This window comes from Microcebus murinus, chromosome 16 (assembly GCF_040939455.1).
Source record: "Microcebus murinus isolate Inina chromosome 16, M.murinus_Inina_mat1.0, whole genome shotgun sequence".
NCBI lineage: Eukaryota > Metazoa > Chordata > Mammalia > Primates > Cheirogaleidae > Microcebus > Microcebus murinus.
This window is the reverse complement of record NC_134119.1, coordinates 58,445,529-58,464,420: the sequence shown is the minus strand read 5'-3', so window position 1 is coordinate 58,464,420 and position 18,892 is coordinate 58,445,529. Positions and strand designations below refer to the sequence as shown.

The window sequence follows — 18,892 nt, the reverse complement described above, 5'->3', positions numbered from 1 at the left end:
TCCTCGGCCCCACGGCGCCAGCGGGCTCGGCAGGGCTGGGAACCGCGTCCCCGGCAGCCCGGCTCCGCGGGGAAGGTGAGGGCCGCCGCCCCGCCAGCCCCGGCGGACCCCGCCGCCAACCGCCCACAGGCCGCCGTCCCCCGCGGGCTTCCGGGAGCGGGTCCCGGCGCCGGCGCGACCCCGGGGCCCCTGCGGTCCGAGGGAGCGCCCCCGCCCCGCGCCCCACCGGTGCCGACCCGCCCCTCTCGCCCTGCGTCCGCGGGGCCCCCGCCGCCGCCGCGCCCCCCAGTCCCCGGCACGCGCCAGAAGGCCCCTCCGGGCTTCCGTCCGCCCGGCCAGCGCCCGCGGAGCCCGGCGTCCTCCACAGCGGGCGGGCAAGGGGCGGGAGCCCGGGGCCCCGCACCCGGCGGGCGGTCCCCGAGCCGAGCGGCGCCGCGCCAGCCCGCCCCGCCGCCAACCCCGGCCGCGCCCCGCCGCCCCCCGCCCGCCTCCGGCCGCCCGCGCCCGCGCCCGCTCCTCACCTGCGATGCGCCCCGGCCGCCAGCGCACCGCCCTGGACCGGCTGTGTACACCGGAAGTGACGTCTCGCGGCCGGCCCCGCCCCCGCCCCGGGCGGACGCCGGGCGGCTGCGGGTCCCGTGGTCTGAGTGGGCCCTCCCCTCGCCGAAGCGGGGCTGGGGCGCCCCAAGGCGTCTTCCTCTGGGGACCCAGGACCTCCACGCGAGGTGGCCGGAGCCCGCGGGACCACGGGGCCTCCACTAGGACTTGGCTGCGTCCTCACGGATTCGTTATTGAGGTTGCTTACTGAGATACTGGGCGCCGGTGGATGCCAGGCCCTGACGGGCGCTGCAGTTGCCGGCCCGCTCACAGGTTTATTCTCCGGCGGTTGAAACACAGTACAGTTGTCACCAATGCGTGACACCGCCGTGCCCATTGTGACAAGTGGTAGGAGGGGAAAGGGTAAACAGGGAGGGAGGGAGCCCCCTGGCCTAGTGAAGGAGGGTGAGCAGGGAACTCCTTCCCCCAGGAAAAGAGCAGGAGCTGAGGGGCTGAGGTCCCCAAGAGGAGAAGGGAAACAAAACTGGAGAAGGAAGGGAAAGGAATGGCAGCGGAAGGAACGGCAGGTATTTTCAACTGTCTTGGGTTCAACAAATCAGGCTGGTGAGAAGTTAGATCCGACCTGAGAGTGTTGCAAAACTATTTTAAGCAAGAGGTGATTTGACCATACTCCTGGCTTTAAAGGGATTATCCTGGCTGCAATTGTGGGTAAGGACTGGGGAGGACAGGCAAGAGTGGGTTTATACACCCACGTTCACAGCTGCATTATTCGTGATAGTCAAAAGGTGGAAGCAACCGATGTCCACCCCGCAGATGAACGGGTAAACACAATGTTGTATGTCCATACAATGGAATATTATTCAGCCTTAAACAGGAAGGAAATTTCTGACACATGCTACAAATGAATGAGCCTTGAAGACCTTATGCCAAATGAAAAAAAAAAAAAAAGCTGGTCAGAAAGACAAGTGTTCTGTGGATTACACTTACAGAAAGTGGAAAGTACCCAAAGTGGTCAAAAACACAGAGACAGAAAGTAGAATGGTAGTTGCCAGGGACTAGAAGAAGGGAAGAATAGATAATTAGTGTTTATTGGGTACAGTTTCACTTGGGGAAGATGAAAGGTTCTGGTGATGGTTGTGTAACAATGTGAATATACTTAAGGCCACCTTTAGAAATGTTAAAGTGGGTTGGGTGTGGTGGCTCACACCTGTAATCCCAGCACTTGGGAAGGCCAAGGCAGGAGAATCACTGGAGCCCAGGAGTTCAACACCTGCCTGGGTGACAGAATGAGACCCAAGAAAGAGACTAAAATACAGGAGAGAGAGGATCTGGTTCATCGTGTGAGGTTCTGAAGAGGCTGGAGGGATGAGACCTAAAATGCTTGATGGTGGGTTTACCTCTGACTGCAGCAAAGAGTGAAGGGAGTTTGGGGATGGAAGTATGAGGAGAGTGGGAGAAGTCTGAAAGCAAAAAGGTGAGTGGGCAGGAGAAATGTGGTAGAATTTCCCAGCAGTCCTGAGGATTCATTGCAGGTTGACAACCATCAAATCAGAGCAGACCCCTCTCTACTATTAAGTGACTTGCCCCTGTAGCTTCTAGGTAAAAGTGAAGAAGGTGGAGCAAAGATTCATGGGGTGGGGCAGGGCACAGTGGCCCACACCTTGGGCTCACACCAAGGTGGGAGGACCCCTTGAGGTCAGGAGTTTGAGACCAGCCTGGACAACATAGCAAGATCCCATCTCTAAAAAAAAAACAAAAAACTAAAACTAGCTGGGTGTGGTGGCATGCACCTGTAGTCCCAGCTACTCAGGATTGCACGAGCCCAGGAGTTTGAGGCTGCAGAGAGCTATGATGATACCACTGCACTCTAACCTTGGCAACGGAACAAGATTCTGTCTCAAAAAAAAAAGGGACTCATCAGGATAGAATAAGAGAGAGAGGGGCAAGAGTGTCACTGATACCATCGGCTGTGGATCCCAAGCTATAGAAGAAAGGATGCGAAGTAGAGGACGACAGCTGGCTTGGAGGAAGTGTCCCTGGGTGGGCTGGTGTCATCTTGCCTATGTAGGCTGGAAAGGCGGCCAGCGATAATGGTGACAGGCTTTTGAGTGGGCCAACTGTGGCTCCTACAGTCTCAGAACAAGCCCATCTCTTACTCAGAGGCCCTCTTAGCTCTTGCTAAAGGCCACAGAATCCTCCAGTGACCACACCCGGAGGCACCTGGTAAATACCAGATGGGACTTCGATGTGGCCTTTTTCCCATGTGACAGCCTCCAACCCACCTACCTAACCAGTGCTGTTCACTTCACTCCAAACCTCATGGTCCCAGAGTAATACACTGGGCACTGCTTGTGCCCACACCATTTGGGCCCCTTCTGTTTGCTTCAGGCCAGGGCCGGGAGATCCTGGAGACCCGCTCAGCCATCCACACCGTCCTGAGCTCAGTGTGAACATTATCAAACTTGGGGTCCCTTTGGTAGCCTCCGTGGCATTCTGGGCACCAGACTGTGTTGCATCTCTCAGGCTTACCTGAGAACATTTTGTATTGTGGACATATCAAGTCTTGTTTTGAGTCCATCTGCAGGTATTACACTCAAGCCCCATAGGTGCAAATTATTAATGTTTCTTTTCATTCATCAAACACATACATATATGGAGAAGGAGGGAAAAAGCACCCATGTACCCATCACGTAGGTTTGAGACATTTGTCACTTCATGTTACCTCTTTATTCTAAGCTCTTTGCATCATAGTGCTAAGAAAAATCGATGGAGCCTGCAGGGCTAGAGATGGGGGCCAGGCCCGGCGGAGTCTCATCTTCAGGGACAGAAGCTTCAATCTCCCAGCTCTGCAGAGAGGTCTGTGAATTGGAGCCTCAGCGTGCACACAGGGATGGGACGGTGCCTCAGAGGCCACCACACCTCGATTTGCTATTTAAGAGGCCACGAAGGTCAAGGCCAGGGAACAGGGTCTCTCCCTGAATCCACTGGGCCCCTGCGTATCTGCTTAGAGGCAGATCCCGTGGAAGGGGTGGAAGCCTCCAAGGTTGCTGCCTGTGACGAATAAGGATAAAGAAAAGGAAGCTTCGGGAGCAGCTCAGTGACTGAAGAGCCCGAGTGAACAAGTCCTGCACCAGCGAGCTGTGCCACAGCGATGCACCTTGACCTTGGCGAGCAGAAAAGCAGATTTGCCGTGGCTGGCTTTTCTGACGGCTTCGCGTTCCTGACGTCAGCAAAGCTGCAGGATCAGAACATCCACCCCTTAGAGGGGCTCCCAAGAGATTGCAGAACTGATTTTCTTAAGCAGCCAGAGTTATTACCGTTGGCTCGTGCGCTCTCACGGCAGCAAAAGCCGGGGCTTCCAGCCTGGGCTTCTACGTGTTAGTTTCAGTGGAATGTGTGAAAGAAGAGCCTTCAGGGAAGGGGCTTCCACAGCCCAGAGTTCTCCGAGATGGGGTTGAGCCTGGACAGAGTCACCTTGCTACTTGACCTTATTGGTCTGCTTTGGGCGGGAGGTGAAGGCTGCAAGACGCACTGTGACCCCCCGGGGAAGGGCAGCTGCGTTCCTGAGTCCACAGGACGTGGGAGCCGGTCTGGAGAGGGCTGCTCAGACACTCCTGGGTCTATTTGCAACTGGTTGCATCTGCTGGGTATGGAGAGGCTGGGGCCAGGCCAGTGGCTTAGGGGCCATAGCCCAGGCAGGAACGGGGCTGAGGGCAGTGTGGATTATGTACAGAAGGGGAATCTACTCCCTCAATCTCCAGATTGCTTCCCTGAGGAAGAAGCCACCCCCTTCCCCTCCTTTCCCTTGTGCGTAACTATCTGAGTGTCCCGTTGTCATCTCCACCCCACCCCCCATTGGCTGGAAACAGCTGTGCTGTAGCCAAGAGGCCCTTGTGAGGCAGAGTCATCTGCTTTTGTCTCACCCCCACCTCTAGGATCCCAGGTCACCTTGCACTGTTCTGAGGGTCTGTAGCTGTCCAGGAGCCTGGGAGATGCACGATGGGTGGGCTGGACCCCAGGAGTCCTTCCCCTGCAGCCAGGACAAGAGCCCTGGTACTACTCTGTTGATTTCTCTGTCTATGAGGTCCAGAGTAACAGAGTTTAGGGGTAGCATTGGAAAAACCTAAGATACAAGCAGGAGGAGCTACTGTGGGGCTCCCAGAAGGCTCTCAAGAGCTTGGTGAAGCAAAGGTATGTGGGTGTATGTGTGTGTGAAGGGTGACCAGCCGGAAGGACTAGGGACCACCCCGAGGCTGTGCCCACCACACTCATCATTGGGCTTTGGTCCGGCAAGATGTGTCTCCCAAGCATCGTTAGAGGATAGTTTGCAGAGTTGATTCCATGGCCTTGTAAAGAATTCAGGATTGAACACTTTTTGGAGTTCTGAGCAATTAAACTTATGAGCATCCCTTTAGATTCACAAACCCACCAGGAGCCAATGCTAAGAGGCATGAGAATTCTTCTTGGGTCTCTTTGCCTGAAGAAATTAGAACTCTGTCCCTTTTGCTGGGTGTGGTTGGACTGTCCTTTTGGTTATCAAAATGTAATAACCCCAACTCCTTGTCACTGAAACAAGAGGGGGTTTATTAGCCCTAACAAAAAGGGCACTGTGGCCACCAGAATGGCTGTCCTTGGCAGCGGTCCTGATGCTCGGGAGTAGCTCGCAGACTGTCCCCCTGCAGCTCATCTGTCCCCTCTGAGCACGGTGGGAGGAGGACCTGCAGGGTTGAGTCTCATTCCTTCTACACGCAGTGCGGCTTCCTCCTAACTGACTCTGAAGCTGCCACATGGCTCCACTCGGAGATTTGTTTTGCACGTGCTACTCTTAGCACAGGCTAGTCTTGGCATCTCCGTTCAATCTTCAGTTGCGAGCAAGCTGAGATAACAAAGCTGCCACTGGCTGAGTTTCCGGTGGCGATGTGACCAGCCATGTGTGCAACCTAGGGAACGGGTCACAGCCTGGACTCCCTTCCAAGCGGCCTGGGGACACCTAGCTCCTGTTTGATGCAGGTACCAGATGGCAGGACCACACACGACAGACTCCCCTTCCCCAGACAGCTGGCTGCCTCTGTGTGGAACCCAGGTGTCCCAGCCAGGCCAGAGAGCAGTGTGTGAGTGGTGCGCAGTGACAGGAGTGTCTGCTCCCTGCTCACTCCACGGGGAAAGAGCAAGCCAAGGCCCAAACCCCCAGCCCTCTGACACTGCCTGACACTGCTGTGTCCAACCTTAACCCTAACCCAAGCAGCTGCCAAGTACTCGTGCCTTCCATGTAGGGACAAAGCCGAGCTGAACCAAATAACATTTTTAAGCTAAGTGACCAGAAATATTTTGGGAAAGGCTAAGTTTGTAAACTAAAAAAATGTGGCTTTTTTTTTTTTTTGAGACAGAGTCTCTCTCTGTTGCCCAGGCTAGAGTGAGTGCCGTGGCATCAGCCTAGCTCACAGCAACCTCAAACTCCTGGGCTCAGGCAATCCTTCTGCCTCAGCCTCCCAAGTAGCTGGGACTACAGGCATGCGCCACCATGCCCGGCTAATTTTTTTTCTATGTATATTTTTAGTTGGCCAATTAATTTCTTTCTATTTTTAGTAGAGACGGGGTCTCGCTCTTGCTCAGGAAGGTTTCGAAGTCCCGACCTGGAGCGATTCACCTGCCTCAAGCCTCCCAGAGTGCTAGGATTACAGGTCCTCTAAAAAGGTTAACTATTTTAATCTCTCTCACCAAAGATTAGTTTTGCCTGTTTTGAGTTTCACATGAATGGAATCCTACGGCATACGCCCTTTGTGTGTCTGGCTTCTTTGAATCCTCATGATGTCTGTGATTCATTTATGTTGTGCAAAGCAAGTTTTTACTTGTTTTTATTGTATTCCATTGATAAATATACCACTATCGATTCTACCGTTGTTGGGCATTTGAGTTATTTCCAGGTTTTGGCCATTATGATTTACAACTATAAACATTTTTGTAGATGTCTTTTGGTGGACATATGGCAATCATTCTATTCGGTATATACCCACGAGCGGGACTGCTGGTTTATAGGGCGTATGTGTGTTTAGCTTTGGTAGAGCTGGCCAATTAGTTTTCCCAACTGCTTGTACCCATTTACACTCCCACCATTAAAAGGTAGAAGTTCCAGTTCTTCCACTTCCTCACCAACACTTGACCTCATGGTCTTTCCAGTTTCAGTCATTTTTGTGGGGGTGGAGTGATATCCCACTGTGGTTTTTTAAATTTGCATTTCTCTAATGACAAAAAGTATCAAGAACCTTTTACATGCTTGTTAAGGTATCTGAATGTCCTCACTTATTGTCTACTCAAGATTTAAAAAACTGAGTCATTGGTCCTTTTTTCATTTTGTTTTTCCTTCCTGGCAGTATCAACCAGGTACCGTTCTTTGTGTATTCTAGATACAAAACCTTCCTTTGATGGCTAATACTAGATATGGTAATTATCTTTGCCCAATCTGTGGCCTCCACTTTTACTATCTTGATGTCTTTTGATAAACAAATTATTAGTTTTAATGAAGTGCAGTCTATCAATATTTTCTCCTTTCTTTTATGAAGTTACCACCTTTTGCATCCTCTGTGCCCACGCCAAGGTCTTAAAGATATGCTCTTTTCTCAGCGATATTTTATATTTTTCAGCGTTGAGGTCTGTACATCTTCCATTAGATTGCTAGGGATTTGGGTTTTTAGTGGGGTATTATTGTAATGGTAATGTTTTAACTTTTCATTTTCCTTTCTCTTTTTTTTTTTTTTTTGAGACAGAGTCTCACTATGTTGCCCGGGCTAGAGTGCCATGGCATCAGCCTAGCTCATAGCAACCTCAAACTTCTGGGCTCAAGTAATCCTTCTGCCTCAGCAGCCTCCCAAGTAGCTGGGACTATAGGCATGCGCCACCATGCCCGGCTAATTTTTTCTATATATTTTTAGTTGGCCAATTAATTTCTATTTTTTTAGTAGAGACAGGAGTCTTGCTCTTGCTCAGGCTGGTTTTGAACTCCTGACCTTGAACAATCTGCCCACCTTGGCCTCCCAGAGTGCTAGGATTACAGGTGTGAGCCATCTTGCCTGGCCATTTTTCTTTTTTTTTCACGAAACAGGGTCTAGCTCTGTCGCTTAGACTGGAATGCAGTGGCGTGATCACAGCTCATTGCAGTCTCTAATGTTGGGTCTCAAGTGATCCTCCTGCCTCAGCCTCTAAAGTAGTTGGGATTACAGGTACGCACCACCACACCTGGCTGGGTTTTTTTGTTTTTTAATTTTTTTGTTGAGATGGGGTCTCATTATGTTGCCTCATTAGGCTGGTCTTGAACTCCTGGCCTCAAGCAATCCTCCTGCTTTGGCCTCCCAAAGTGCTAGGTTTACAGGTGTGAGTCATCTGCCAGGCCTTAACTTTTCATTTTCTAATTACTTGTTTTTATATATAGAAACAATTGATTTGTGTATATTTTGATAATGCACTTAATTGGGTAGTAGTTTGAAGATAGGTTTGGATTTTATACATACCTAATCATGTTATCTATTAAAAACGGGTTTTCTTTTTTCCCAATCTTTATTTCCTGTTTATGCCTTTTTGTCCTAGCTGGGACCACAAAGACAGTACTGAGTACAAGTGGTGATCGTTGATACGCTTTTCTTGTTCTCAATCTCAAGGGGAAAGAGTTCTGTATCTCATTATTACATGCAATGTTAGCTCTAAGTGTCCTGTAAATATCCTTTATGAGATTAAGAAAGTTATCATCTATTTCTAGTTTGCTGAGAGTTTTTTTTTGTTTGTTTTTTTTTTTGAGGCAGAGTCTCGCTTTGTTGTCCAGGCTAGAGTGAGTGCCGTGGCGTCAGCCTAGCTCACAGCAACCTCAAACTCCTGGGCTCGAGTGATCCTTCTGCCTCAGCCTCCCGAGTAGCTGGGACTACAGGCATGCGCCACCATGCCCGGCTAATTTTTTATATATATATATATCAGTTGGCCAATTAATTTCTTTCTATTTATAGTAGAGACGGGGTCTCGCTCTTGCTCAGGCTGGTTTTGAACTCCTGACCTTGAGCAATCCGCCCGCCTCGGCCTCCCAAGAGCTAGGATTACAGTGTGAGCCACAGCGCCTGGCCTTGCTGAGAGTTTTTACCTTTCTTTCTGAAAGGCTAAAAGAACCATACACACCCAGTTTGTACATGGGACACTGAGGTGGGGATCAAATGCGAAGGATGTTAGCCTGGTCCAGGAGGCCCCTGAGGCCGATGTTAGCAATTGTTCAGTTATTGTCAACCTTCCCACCAACAGTCCCTATGGGCCCATCATTGCCAGGTTATCTGTAGCAAGCTGTCTTTTTCTGGTAGGTGACTGTAACAGACATTATACTTGTGCTCACTAATATTTGGTTCTAAATGTCCCTGCCTCCTTAAGTTAGGTGGGAACAGGGCAAGTTCAAATTGAGACAAAAAGCACCTCCTTCCGGCTGTGCTAGAGAGAGACACTGGGACAGTGGCCTATCTCGGCTCAGTGGAGGTCTGAAGACTGCAGGGTTTCCAGATTTAAACAAAGTAGCAGCTGGGGCCAGGTGCAGTGGTGACTCACATCTCTGTGATCCTAGCACTGTGGGAGACCGAGGTGTGAGGATCACTTGAGGCCAGGAGTTGAAGACCAGCCTGGGCCAGATGCTAGGTGTGTTTTAAGTACAAGTTGTGACCTGGGTTGATGAAAGCTGCAGAGGAAGCCTGTTGACAGTTGGAAGGCCTCTGATTCAGAGACACATTCAGGAAGAGGTTATAGTGTGGGCGAGCCTGGGCTTGCTTGGTCTGTCAAGAAGGCCGTTAGAAGGAGCAGTAGCTGTGCTGGACATTGGGACTCCCTGCTGCTGACCACTGGCTCGCCACAGAGCAGAGGTGTAGAGCCTGCTGCTAGCTTACAGCCCCGTGACCTATTTTTAAATGGGTGACTCAGAGGCCTATACAAGTACCGAGACCTTGGGGAGAGAAGTCTTTGCTCGGGCTGGCTTCTGTGGCATGGGTCTGTTTGACTCTGTGATCACATTTATTTATTTTTTTTGAGACAGAGTCTCACTCTGTTGCCTGGGCTACAGTGCTGTGGCATCAGCCTAGCTCACAGCAACCTCAAACTCCTGGGCTCAGGCGATCCTCCTCCCTCAGCCTCCCGAGTAGCTGGGACTACAGGCATGCACCACCATGGCTGGCTAATTTTTTATATATATATTTCAGTTGGCCAATTAATTTCTTTCTATTTTTAGTAGAGACGGAGGTCTCGATCTTGCTCAGGTTGGTTTTGAACTCCTGAGCTTGAGCGATCCACCCACCTCGGCCTCCCAGAGTGCTAGGATTACAGGCATGAGCCTGTACAGGCATGAGCCCAGCCTGTGATCACATTTATATCAGACCACAATTACAGTGATACGATTTCCAGGAGTGCACAGTTTATTGAGGCCTCCATATTATTAAAAGAAGCAGTCTCTAAGACATGTGATATAATTTGACAATCAGATCTGTGTTCCCAGAAGTTCATGTTGGCTGCTGCATAGAAAATAAAGTGGAAAAATGCGGTATGGATGGAGAATGACCAGTGAGGAGGTTATCGAAGTAGTCCGGGCAAGAGTTGAAGGTGCTTTTGAACCAGAGTAGAGGCAGACAGATTTTCTGCTTCAAGGTGGTAAACCAAGCAAACATCTACCTTCTTTTCCTTTAAGACTGCATTAACATGTCAATAAATGAATAACATGACGTTTATAAATAGAATTCTGAAGTAGGGTGACTGAGGGCAGAGCACAGGGTGCTGCCGTGCAGCCCATGATCAGGGGGTGCCGATGTCCAGGAGGGACCGCTTGCCTGGACCTGTGAAAGCCTTCAGCCTCGGAGCTGGCAGGTGCCGCTGGCAGGTGCCACCGGCAGCAGGGGTCAGAAGGAGGCTTGAAGACAGGAAAACTAATCTAGGATCTGCACAAGAATCCTGTTTCTCACTGCTGTGGTCAGAATGACTTAAAATAATCAGGTAACATACTCCTAGGAAAATCAAACAAGGTAAAGGAGGATTCCTCTCTGTAGATATCTGTGGGATCTGGAGATACCACTGGTACCCTCAAACAAAGGCCCCTGGAATTCAGAGATCGCAAGGATAAAGATCACCGCCTTGAAGCAAGCACTGCAAGTTGACAAATCCTGGTCACACAAAGAGCTCCAGGGCAACGTTTCTGCCTCTTTCTAATGACAGACAACCAAGAATCCTCAGGTATTTTAATAAAGTGTACTGCAGGAAAGAGGCCCGGGCGGTGGCTCACGCCTGTAATCCTAGCACTCTGGGAGGACGAGGCGGGAGGATCGCTCAAGGTCAGGAGTTCAAAACCAGCCTGAGCAAGAGTGAGACCCCGTCTCTACTAAAAAAAAAAAAACAGAAAGAAATTAATTGGCCAACTAAAAATATATATAGAAAAAATTAGCCGGGCATGGTGGCGCATGCCTGTAGTCCCAGCTACTTGGGAGGCTGAGGCAGGAGGATTGCTTGAGCCCAGGAGTCTGAGGTTGCTGTGAGCTAGGCTGACGCCACGGCACTCACTCTAGCCTGGGTAACAAAGAGAGACTCTGTCTCAAAAAAAATAAAGTGTACTGCAGGGAAGAGATCAAGATAAATAATAAGATAAGGAAGAAAATACAGGAAAAAAAACCTAAGAGACACAGAGGACTGAATCAACCTCTTATACCTGAGTAAGAAGGAGTTCTAGTAAAAGAATGGGAGGATGGCATTAAATAAATTATCTGGGCCTGGTGCAGTGGCTCATGCCTATAATCCTAACATGCTGGGAGGCTGAGGTGGGAGGCTTGCTTCATGTCAGGAGTTCGAGACCAGCCTGAGCAAGAGCAAGACCCCATCTCTACAAAAAATAAAAAAAAATTTGCTGGGCATGGTGGCATACACCTGTAATCCCAGCTACTTGGGAGGCTCAGGTGAGAGGTTCGACCGCTTGAGCCCAGGAGTGAGCTATGATGGTGCTACTACACTCCAGCCTGGGTGACACAGACCCCATCTCAAAAAAAAAAAAAGGCCGGGCGCTGTGGCTCACGCCTGTAATCCTAGCTCTTGGGAGGCCGAGGCGGGCGGATTGCTCAAGGTCAGGAGTTCAAAACCAGCCTGAGCAAGAGCGAGACCCCGTCTCTACTATAAATAGAAAGAAATTAATTGGCCAACTGATATATATATAAAAAATTAGCTGGGCATGGTGGCGCATGCCTGTAGTCCCAGCTACTCGGGAAGCTGAGGCAGAAGGATCACTCAAGCCCAGGAGTTTGAGGTTGCTGTGAGCTAGGCTGACGCCACGGCACTCACTCTAGCCTGGACAACAAAGTGAGACTCTGTCTCAAAAAAACAAAAAAAAAAAAGGAAGTATTAATACTAATAACTTATACATGAAAAAACATTCAATCTCACTCAAAGAGAAACGCATGGGGTAGTGAGAATCCTTTTTTTTTTTTTTTTGAGACTGAGTCTCGCTTTGTTGCCCAGGCTAGAGTGAGTGCCATGGCATCAGCCTAGCTCACAGCAACCTCAAACTCCTGGGCTCAAGCGATCCTCCTGCCTCAGCCTCCCGAGTAGCTGGGACTACAGGCATGCGCCACCATGCCCGGCTAATTTTTTCTATATATATTAGTTGGCCAATTAATTTCTTTCTATTTATAGTAGAGACGGGGGCTGGGCACAGTGGCTCACGCCAGTAATCCTAGCACTCTGGGAGGCGGAGGCAAGCGGATTGCTCGAGGTCACGAGTTCGAAACCAGCCTGAGCAAGAGCCAGACCCCGTCTCTACTATAAATAGAAAGAAATTAATCGTTTTTTTTAATTTGTTGTTTTTTTTTTTTTTTTTTTTTTTTGAGACAGAGTCTCTCTTTGTTGCCCAGGCTAGAGTGAGTGCCATGGCATTAGCCTAGCTCACAGCAACCTCAAACTCCTGGGCTCAAGCGATCCTCCTGCCTCAGCCTCCCGAGTAGCTGGGACTACAGGCACGCGCCACCATGCCCGGCTAATTTTTTCTATATATATATTAGTTGGCCAATTACTTTCTTTCTATTTATAGTAGAGACGGGGTCTCGCTCTTGCTCAGGCTGGTTTCAAACTCCTGACCTCAAGCGACCTTCCTGCCTTGGCCTCCCAGAGTGCTAGGATTACAGGTGTGAGCCACCGCGCCCGGCCTTATAGTGTCTTTTTTAACATACGGCATATTTGACTTATTCAGTCTCCTCCCAGCAAAATATAAGCCCCAATGAGCACTGGGTTTGTCTTGTTCACTGCCGCTTCCTCTGCAATTAGAACTGATGCCCATGGGGAGCGAGCAGCGCGCGCAGCCGGCCAGGGGCAAGTCAGCTTCCAGACAGTTTCAGAACGAGGTCCTGAAGGCCCACAATGAGTACCGGCGGCAGCACGGCGTGCCCCCACTGAAGCTGTCCAAGCAGCTCAACCGGGAGGCTCAGCAGTATTCCGAGGCCCTGGCCAGCACGAGGGTCCTCGAGCACAGCCGGCAGTCCAGCCGCGGCCGGTGTGGGGAGAACCTCGCGTGGGCATCCTACGATCAGACAGGGAAGGAGGTGGCTGCTAGATGGTACGGCGAGATCAAGAACTACAACTTCCAGCAGCCCGGCTTCACCTCGGGGACCGGACACTTCACGGCCATGGTGTGGAAGAACACAAAGAAGATGGGCGTGGGGAAAGCGGCCGCGAGTGACGGCTCCTCCTTCGTGGTGGCCAGGTACTACCCAGCGGGGAATGTCGTCAACCAGGGCTTCTTTGAAGAAAACGTCCTGCCTCCGAAGAAGTAACTTGTCCAAAGCAATGGGAAGGTGGCAGACTTAAGAATGTGGGTACAAAGTGCCTAGAACAACCAAAACCCAGCTGTGTGTCCGTCCCTGTGGATGCATGTGCTTGTGTGTATGATGTGCGTGGGCGTCTCTTGTACACACGCTTGCACATACGGTGCGGCGGGAGCGCGTGCGTATTAAAGGGACGAGCGTAGGAAGCATTTGCTCTGGTGGTTACCTACACCGCAATTGTTTGGATTTGGGGGAGAAGTCAATTTTTTTGCTAAATTTGGTGTTTCTAAGCAAACTTCTTTTGTACCTTTTCTTACTTCTAATAGCCATCCCTGGACTTTCTGTATTCAAAATATTTGTTATCTGTGATGCTGAGAAGTGAAGTTCATTTTATGTTGATCTTCATGCACTGTAATCTACTTTTGGTAGATATTTAAGAGTGTTAAACCCTCATTTAAATGTGACATAAAATACAGCTTTAGGCCGGGCGCTGTGGCTCACGCCTGTAATCCTAGCTCTTGGGAGGCCGAGGCGGGCGGATTGCTCAAGGTCAGGAGTTCGAAACCAGCCTGAGCAAGAGCGAGACCCCGTCTCTACTATAAATAGAAAGAAATTAATTGGCCAACTGATATATATATAAAAAAAAATTAGCCGGGCATGGTGGCGCATGCCTGTAGTCCCAGCTACCCGGGAGGCTGAGGCAGAAGGATCACTCGAGCCCAGGAGTTTGAGGTTGCTGTGAGCTAGGCTGACGCCACGGCACTCACTCTAGCCTGGGCAACAAAGCGAGACTCTGTCTCAAAAAAAAAAATAAATAAAATAAAATACAGCTTTAAACATATAAAGCAGCTTCCACTGGAAACATGCAGCAGGCAGGGCTCCATTTTATAGAATCACTGAGATTCGTCAGTTGTAAAATGTGACTGTCTCCTGCACGCCTAATGGGATTGCCAAAGAACAAACAGGGAGAAAAGCTTTACTTCCTTGCATTTTTCTACCTTTAAATAGCAAAATACCACTACCACCACCGCCTCTCTCCCCCCACCCCACTCCTCCCACTTTTTATTAAACTTTTCCGGTGTTTCAGAAAGAAAAGAAAAAAGAACTGAAGCCTGCTCCAGGCAGGCACGGTGGTGTGTGTCTGTAGTCCCAGCTACTTGGGAGGCCAGCCTGGGCAACACAGTGAGACCCCAATTCTTATCCCCCGCCCCCCAAAAATAAAGCCACCATACATGTTCCACAGTAGGAGCTCAATAAATATTTGTTGAATAAATGCTTTCTCCTTTTCCATAGAAAAATCAGTGAATAGAAGTAAACAGTAAAAGTAAAAACCAGAAGAGTAGGGGTAGAAAGGAATAAAACTGTTAGCGTGTCTGCTGCTTTCATTACAAGGCCTTTTGTGGGAGTCAAATGGAAACACACATAGCTCTTAAGCAAGTAATTTTTTTTAAATAAAAAAAGAGGTATTATATTTAGGAAGTAGAATACATATAACTTTGCAAAGGATGTGAAGCTAGTACAGAAATGAAGGAAATGAGGCCAGGCGCGGTGGCTCACGCCTGTAATCCTAGCACTCTGGGAGGCCGAGGCGGGAGGATCGCTCAATGTCAGGAGTTCGAAACCAGCCTGAGCAAGAGCGAGACCCCGTCTCTACTAAAAATAGAAAGAAATTAATTGGCCAACTAAAAAACAATATATATATATATATATAAAATAGCCGGGCATGGTGGCGCATGCTTGTAGTCCCAGCTACTCAGGAGGCTGAGGCAGGAGGATCACTTGAGCCCAGGGCTAGGCTGACCCCACAGCACTCTAGCCTGGGCAACAGAGTGAGACTCTGTCTCAAAAAACAAACAAACCAACAAAAAAAACACCTGGACAAGTAACAGAAACGAGGGTGTGAGACAGTGTGCAGAAGAGGTAACACAGAAATGAAGGAAATGGAGGGTGTCCAATACGATTTCCAGGTTTCTGGGAAACTCAGGTCCACACTGGCAGTCACTAAGGGGGCGGGTGGGGCCACTGCTGAGCAAGCCAGCTGGAAGATCGAGTGTGGGGCACCCAACTCTGTGATTCAGGAGTTGCAGTTGAGGTTGACGGACAAGGTCCGGGTGTGTCCACAGCGTCAGGTGGGAGATGAGAGGAAAAGGTCACTGGACGAGGAACAGAAACCAGGGCGCGAGACAGCATGCAGAAGACGTGACACCGCAGGTTTGACTGCTACCCTTTATAGGCCTGCTGACAGGTTCGGCTTTTGCCTGACATTTGGCAACTTAGATTTCAGGAGTGTTCCCGCTATTTCCAGGGCCCGTACGAGTGGCTCACTGTACCCAAACCATTTGTACAATGTGGTTTACTTGTGCTTTATTCTTGTGGTTTAGAATTTTGGCACGTGCCCTGCAGAAGGTGTCTACATAATCAGCTCCCAATAAGAGCCCTAGGCACCGAGTCTTGAGCTTCCCTGATAGACAACACGCACACGTGCCGTTAACACTCGTTGCTAGGGGAGTCAAACACATCCTGTGATGCTCCAGTCCCCATTGAAAGTCTGAACCTGGTTCCCTTCAGACTTCACCCGTGTGTCTTTTCCCTTTGCTGATTTTGCTTTGTGTCCTGTCAATGTCACGTATTTTATATGTGTGTGTGTGTATATATATATATATATTTTTTTTTTTTTTTTTTGAGACAGAGTCTTACTCTGTTGCCCAGGCTAGAGTGAGTGCCGTGACATCAGCCTAGCTCACAGCAACCTCACACTCCTGGGCTCAAGCGATCCTCCTGCCTCAGCCTCCCAAGTAGCTGGGACTAAAGGCATGTGCCACCATGCCCGGCTAATTTTTTCTATGTATTTTTAGTTGGCCAGTTAATTTGTTTCTATTTATAGTAGAGACGGGGTCTCGCCTTTGCTCAGGCTGGTTTTGAACTCCTGACCTTGAGCGATCCACCGCCTCAGCCTCCCAGAGTGCTAGGATTACAGGTGTGAGCCACGGCGCCCGGCCAATGTCATATATTATAACCATAAGTATGATTATACTGGGGACTCCCAACACAGGTGGGTACGTCACATAGCAGGTGAGGTCATTCTGGAGGACAGAAGGGCAGAGAATGAGGAAGCCAGGTATCAGATTCTTCTTAATAAGGGGTAGTAATCAGGTCATTAAATGACAAGCAGAAGAGAGGATTACATGAGCTCTGCAGAGCAGGGTTTTTACCAGAAGGGAAGGAAGAAAGAAGACCACACCCACATCCGGAACATAGGTTTGCAGGGCAAGAAATATTCCACTGGCACCCTGGGTAAGGGGAATGAGGGGAGCAGCATCCTTAGGGGAAAAAGGCCAGGCACACAGAGGATTACCCCTGGATCTGTTTAATATATAGACTTATCTATGTCTGTATCTACCTTACATCAAGGGTTGATGGTACTTTACAGTTAGTAGCAAATTACTTGCAGTAGCATGGACCAGCACTCCTCTGACCCACTCCAGTTTTGGCTTCTCTTATGAAGGAGAAAAAAGTGCCAGCATTATTTAATAGCCAAAAGCCAGAAACTACCCAAATGAGGCATCAACAGTAGAATGAGTAAAGTGTGGTCTGGTAACACAATGGAATATTACACTGCAACGAAAACAAAACAGTCCACAGCCAAATGCAGCAATATAGATGAATCCCACAAACACGATGCTGAGCAAAGAAACCAAGCACAGGAGTATATATTGCATAATTGTATTTATAGAAAGAAAAAACATGCAGAAGCATCCTGTGCTGTTAGAAGTCATCAGGATAATAGCCTTGAGGGGGTGGGGGCTACTGGGGGGGCAGCTGTGGGGGGGTTCTGGGGGCAGTTACTATTCTGATTCCTAATCTGTGTGCTCATTGCATATGTAATTATGTGTACTTCTCTGTATGCATATTATATTTTGAAATAAAATGTAATACACTAAATTTAAAAAGCCTGTTTCACAGTAGTACGTATACTATGAACCCATTTCTGCCGAAGAACTCCTGCCTGCACAGAACAGCGCCAGGCAGAGTATCTACCCAAACAGTGTTAACACAGTTAGTTTAGGGTGTTGGGATTACAGATTTTATGATGGGAAAAAAAAAAAAAAAATCTACACTTAATTCCATTTTATAAAACTATAGCCTACAATGCTCCACATACTCACTTTGAGATAAAAGGAATGCTCTGAAATACTGGGCAGCCAGGGAAAACCATTACCCAACTAAACCCTAAAGAAAAAATTTACAAAATGCTTCCAGCACAAACAAAATCCTGAATTGCAATGCTGGGATCTGCGTTCTCATCAACAATCCTGTGTGAGGCCGGCAGCCGGGGATTATCCGGATTAGGTGAGGCCCAGGATCACAGAGGCGCACTCCAGACACCTAGTAAACATGTTCCAGCCCTCTGTGCTGGATGGCTGTCAGCCGTTCACTGGAATTCACTCCAGTCCTGCCTGGGCCCAGGCTTCTCACATCCCCCCCTGCCCCCCAGTGGCATTCCTTCACACCCAGATTGCTCTCCCAGGCTGGAGGCAAAGGCAAGACCTTCTGGGCCATGCGTTCCTTGTTGGCAGCTCACAGTTGTTTCTGTGCAACCATAACTCCGAGTGACTATGAGTCATTCTTTCTAAGAAAGCCTTATTATTGAACTGAAATACGCTTCGGTCTCACAGAGCTGCTTTGTGTCCTTACAAACCACAACATGGGCATCAGTACATTTTTAAGGCATTTCCTCCAAATCAACATTCATTATGAACTGGAATTAAATTCAGGTCTATTCTGATATGTTTATGAGCTCAACCTGAAAATATTTTTAATCAGGCAGCCAAGTCCATTAACTGTGAGCTGAGCTGGAATTTAAAGGACAACCCACGCCACTGGCTCGCAGCTCTGCAGCGCCACGGAGGACAGAAGCCACAGTGGGCTCTTGCTTCTACCTTGTGCTTTTGGAGCCAGATTTATAAATGTCTCAAACCACAAGCCTCCTTTTATTCACACTGGCTCTGATAAAAACAGGACAAGAACCTTTGCAACACTCCTCAGAAGGTTGGGATTGGTTCCCCAGGAGCAGTGCCTGGGCCCTGTGCCTCAGTTTCTCTGCACATGCCAGTGGCTGGCTGCTGCTGCTAGCCTCCAAGCCTCTGCTGCTCAAAACTTTCTGTCTCACTCCCCCTCCTTGACTAGTTTTCCACTCAGAGGACACCTCTTCCAAGCTGTCTGCTTCTCCATCTTGGGAGAAGCCAAGGCAGCCTGCTGAGCAAGTCCTCATTTAGCACCTTCAGATTCAGAGATTAATGGTACTACTTCATTTTCCTTAAATTTGATTCCAATTGTGTGAATACTTCTCATCTTCTAAATACACGGTCATAACAAGTAAACCAAGCAAATGGGTGACATCTGGACTCCTACAGGAAGAGACCATTCACCCTGATTATATTATACCATGATACGTTCTCCAACCTCACGATTTCAACCAACTTAATTTCTCAACAGGGCAGGGGGATCCTGCAACACACCGAATCCAGACGTGG

At 49.2% G+C, this 18,892-nt stretch overlaps 2 protein-coding genes across 4 annotated transcripts in view; one reads left to right on the top strand and one right to left on the bottom strand.

Moving 5' to 3' along the window:
• The window catches only part of GARRE1 (granule associated Rac and RHOG effector 1), a 64,339-nt gene extending 63,741 nt beyond the window's left edge, over positions 1 to 598 (bottom strand). The window contains exon 1 of one of the 2 annotated variants that reach the window (XM_012775125.3): positions 522 to 598. The gene's annotated coding sequence lies outside the window, so the exon portion shown is untranslated. The remainder of the gene's footprint in view (positions 1 to 521) is intronic. The other variant, XM_075992984.1, reaches the window with a different exon arrangement.
• Positions 599 to 790: 192 nt separating this feature from the next.
• Positions 791 to 14,119, top strand: LOC105876971 (Golgi-associated plant pathogenesis-related protein 1-like). 2 transcript variants are annotated; one of them, XM_075992986.1, is made up of 2 exons: positions 791 to 945; positions 12,862 to 14,119. In XM_075992986.1, the coding sequence occupies exons 1-2, from the start codon at positions 912 to 914 to the stop codon at positions 13,365 to 13,367; spliced, it is 540 nt and encodes a 179-aa protein (XP_075849101.1). In that variant the 5' UTR covers positions 791 to 911; the 3' UTR covers positions 13,368 to 14,119. The 2 variants fall into 2 exon arrangements, with proteins under 2 accessions (XP_075849101.1, XP_012630587.1); XM_012775133.3 differs by having other exon boundaries at positions 791 to 1,124.
• The last annotated feature ends 4,773 nt before the right edge of the window (positions 14,120 to 18,892 follow it).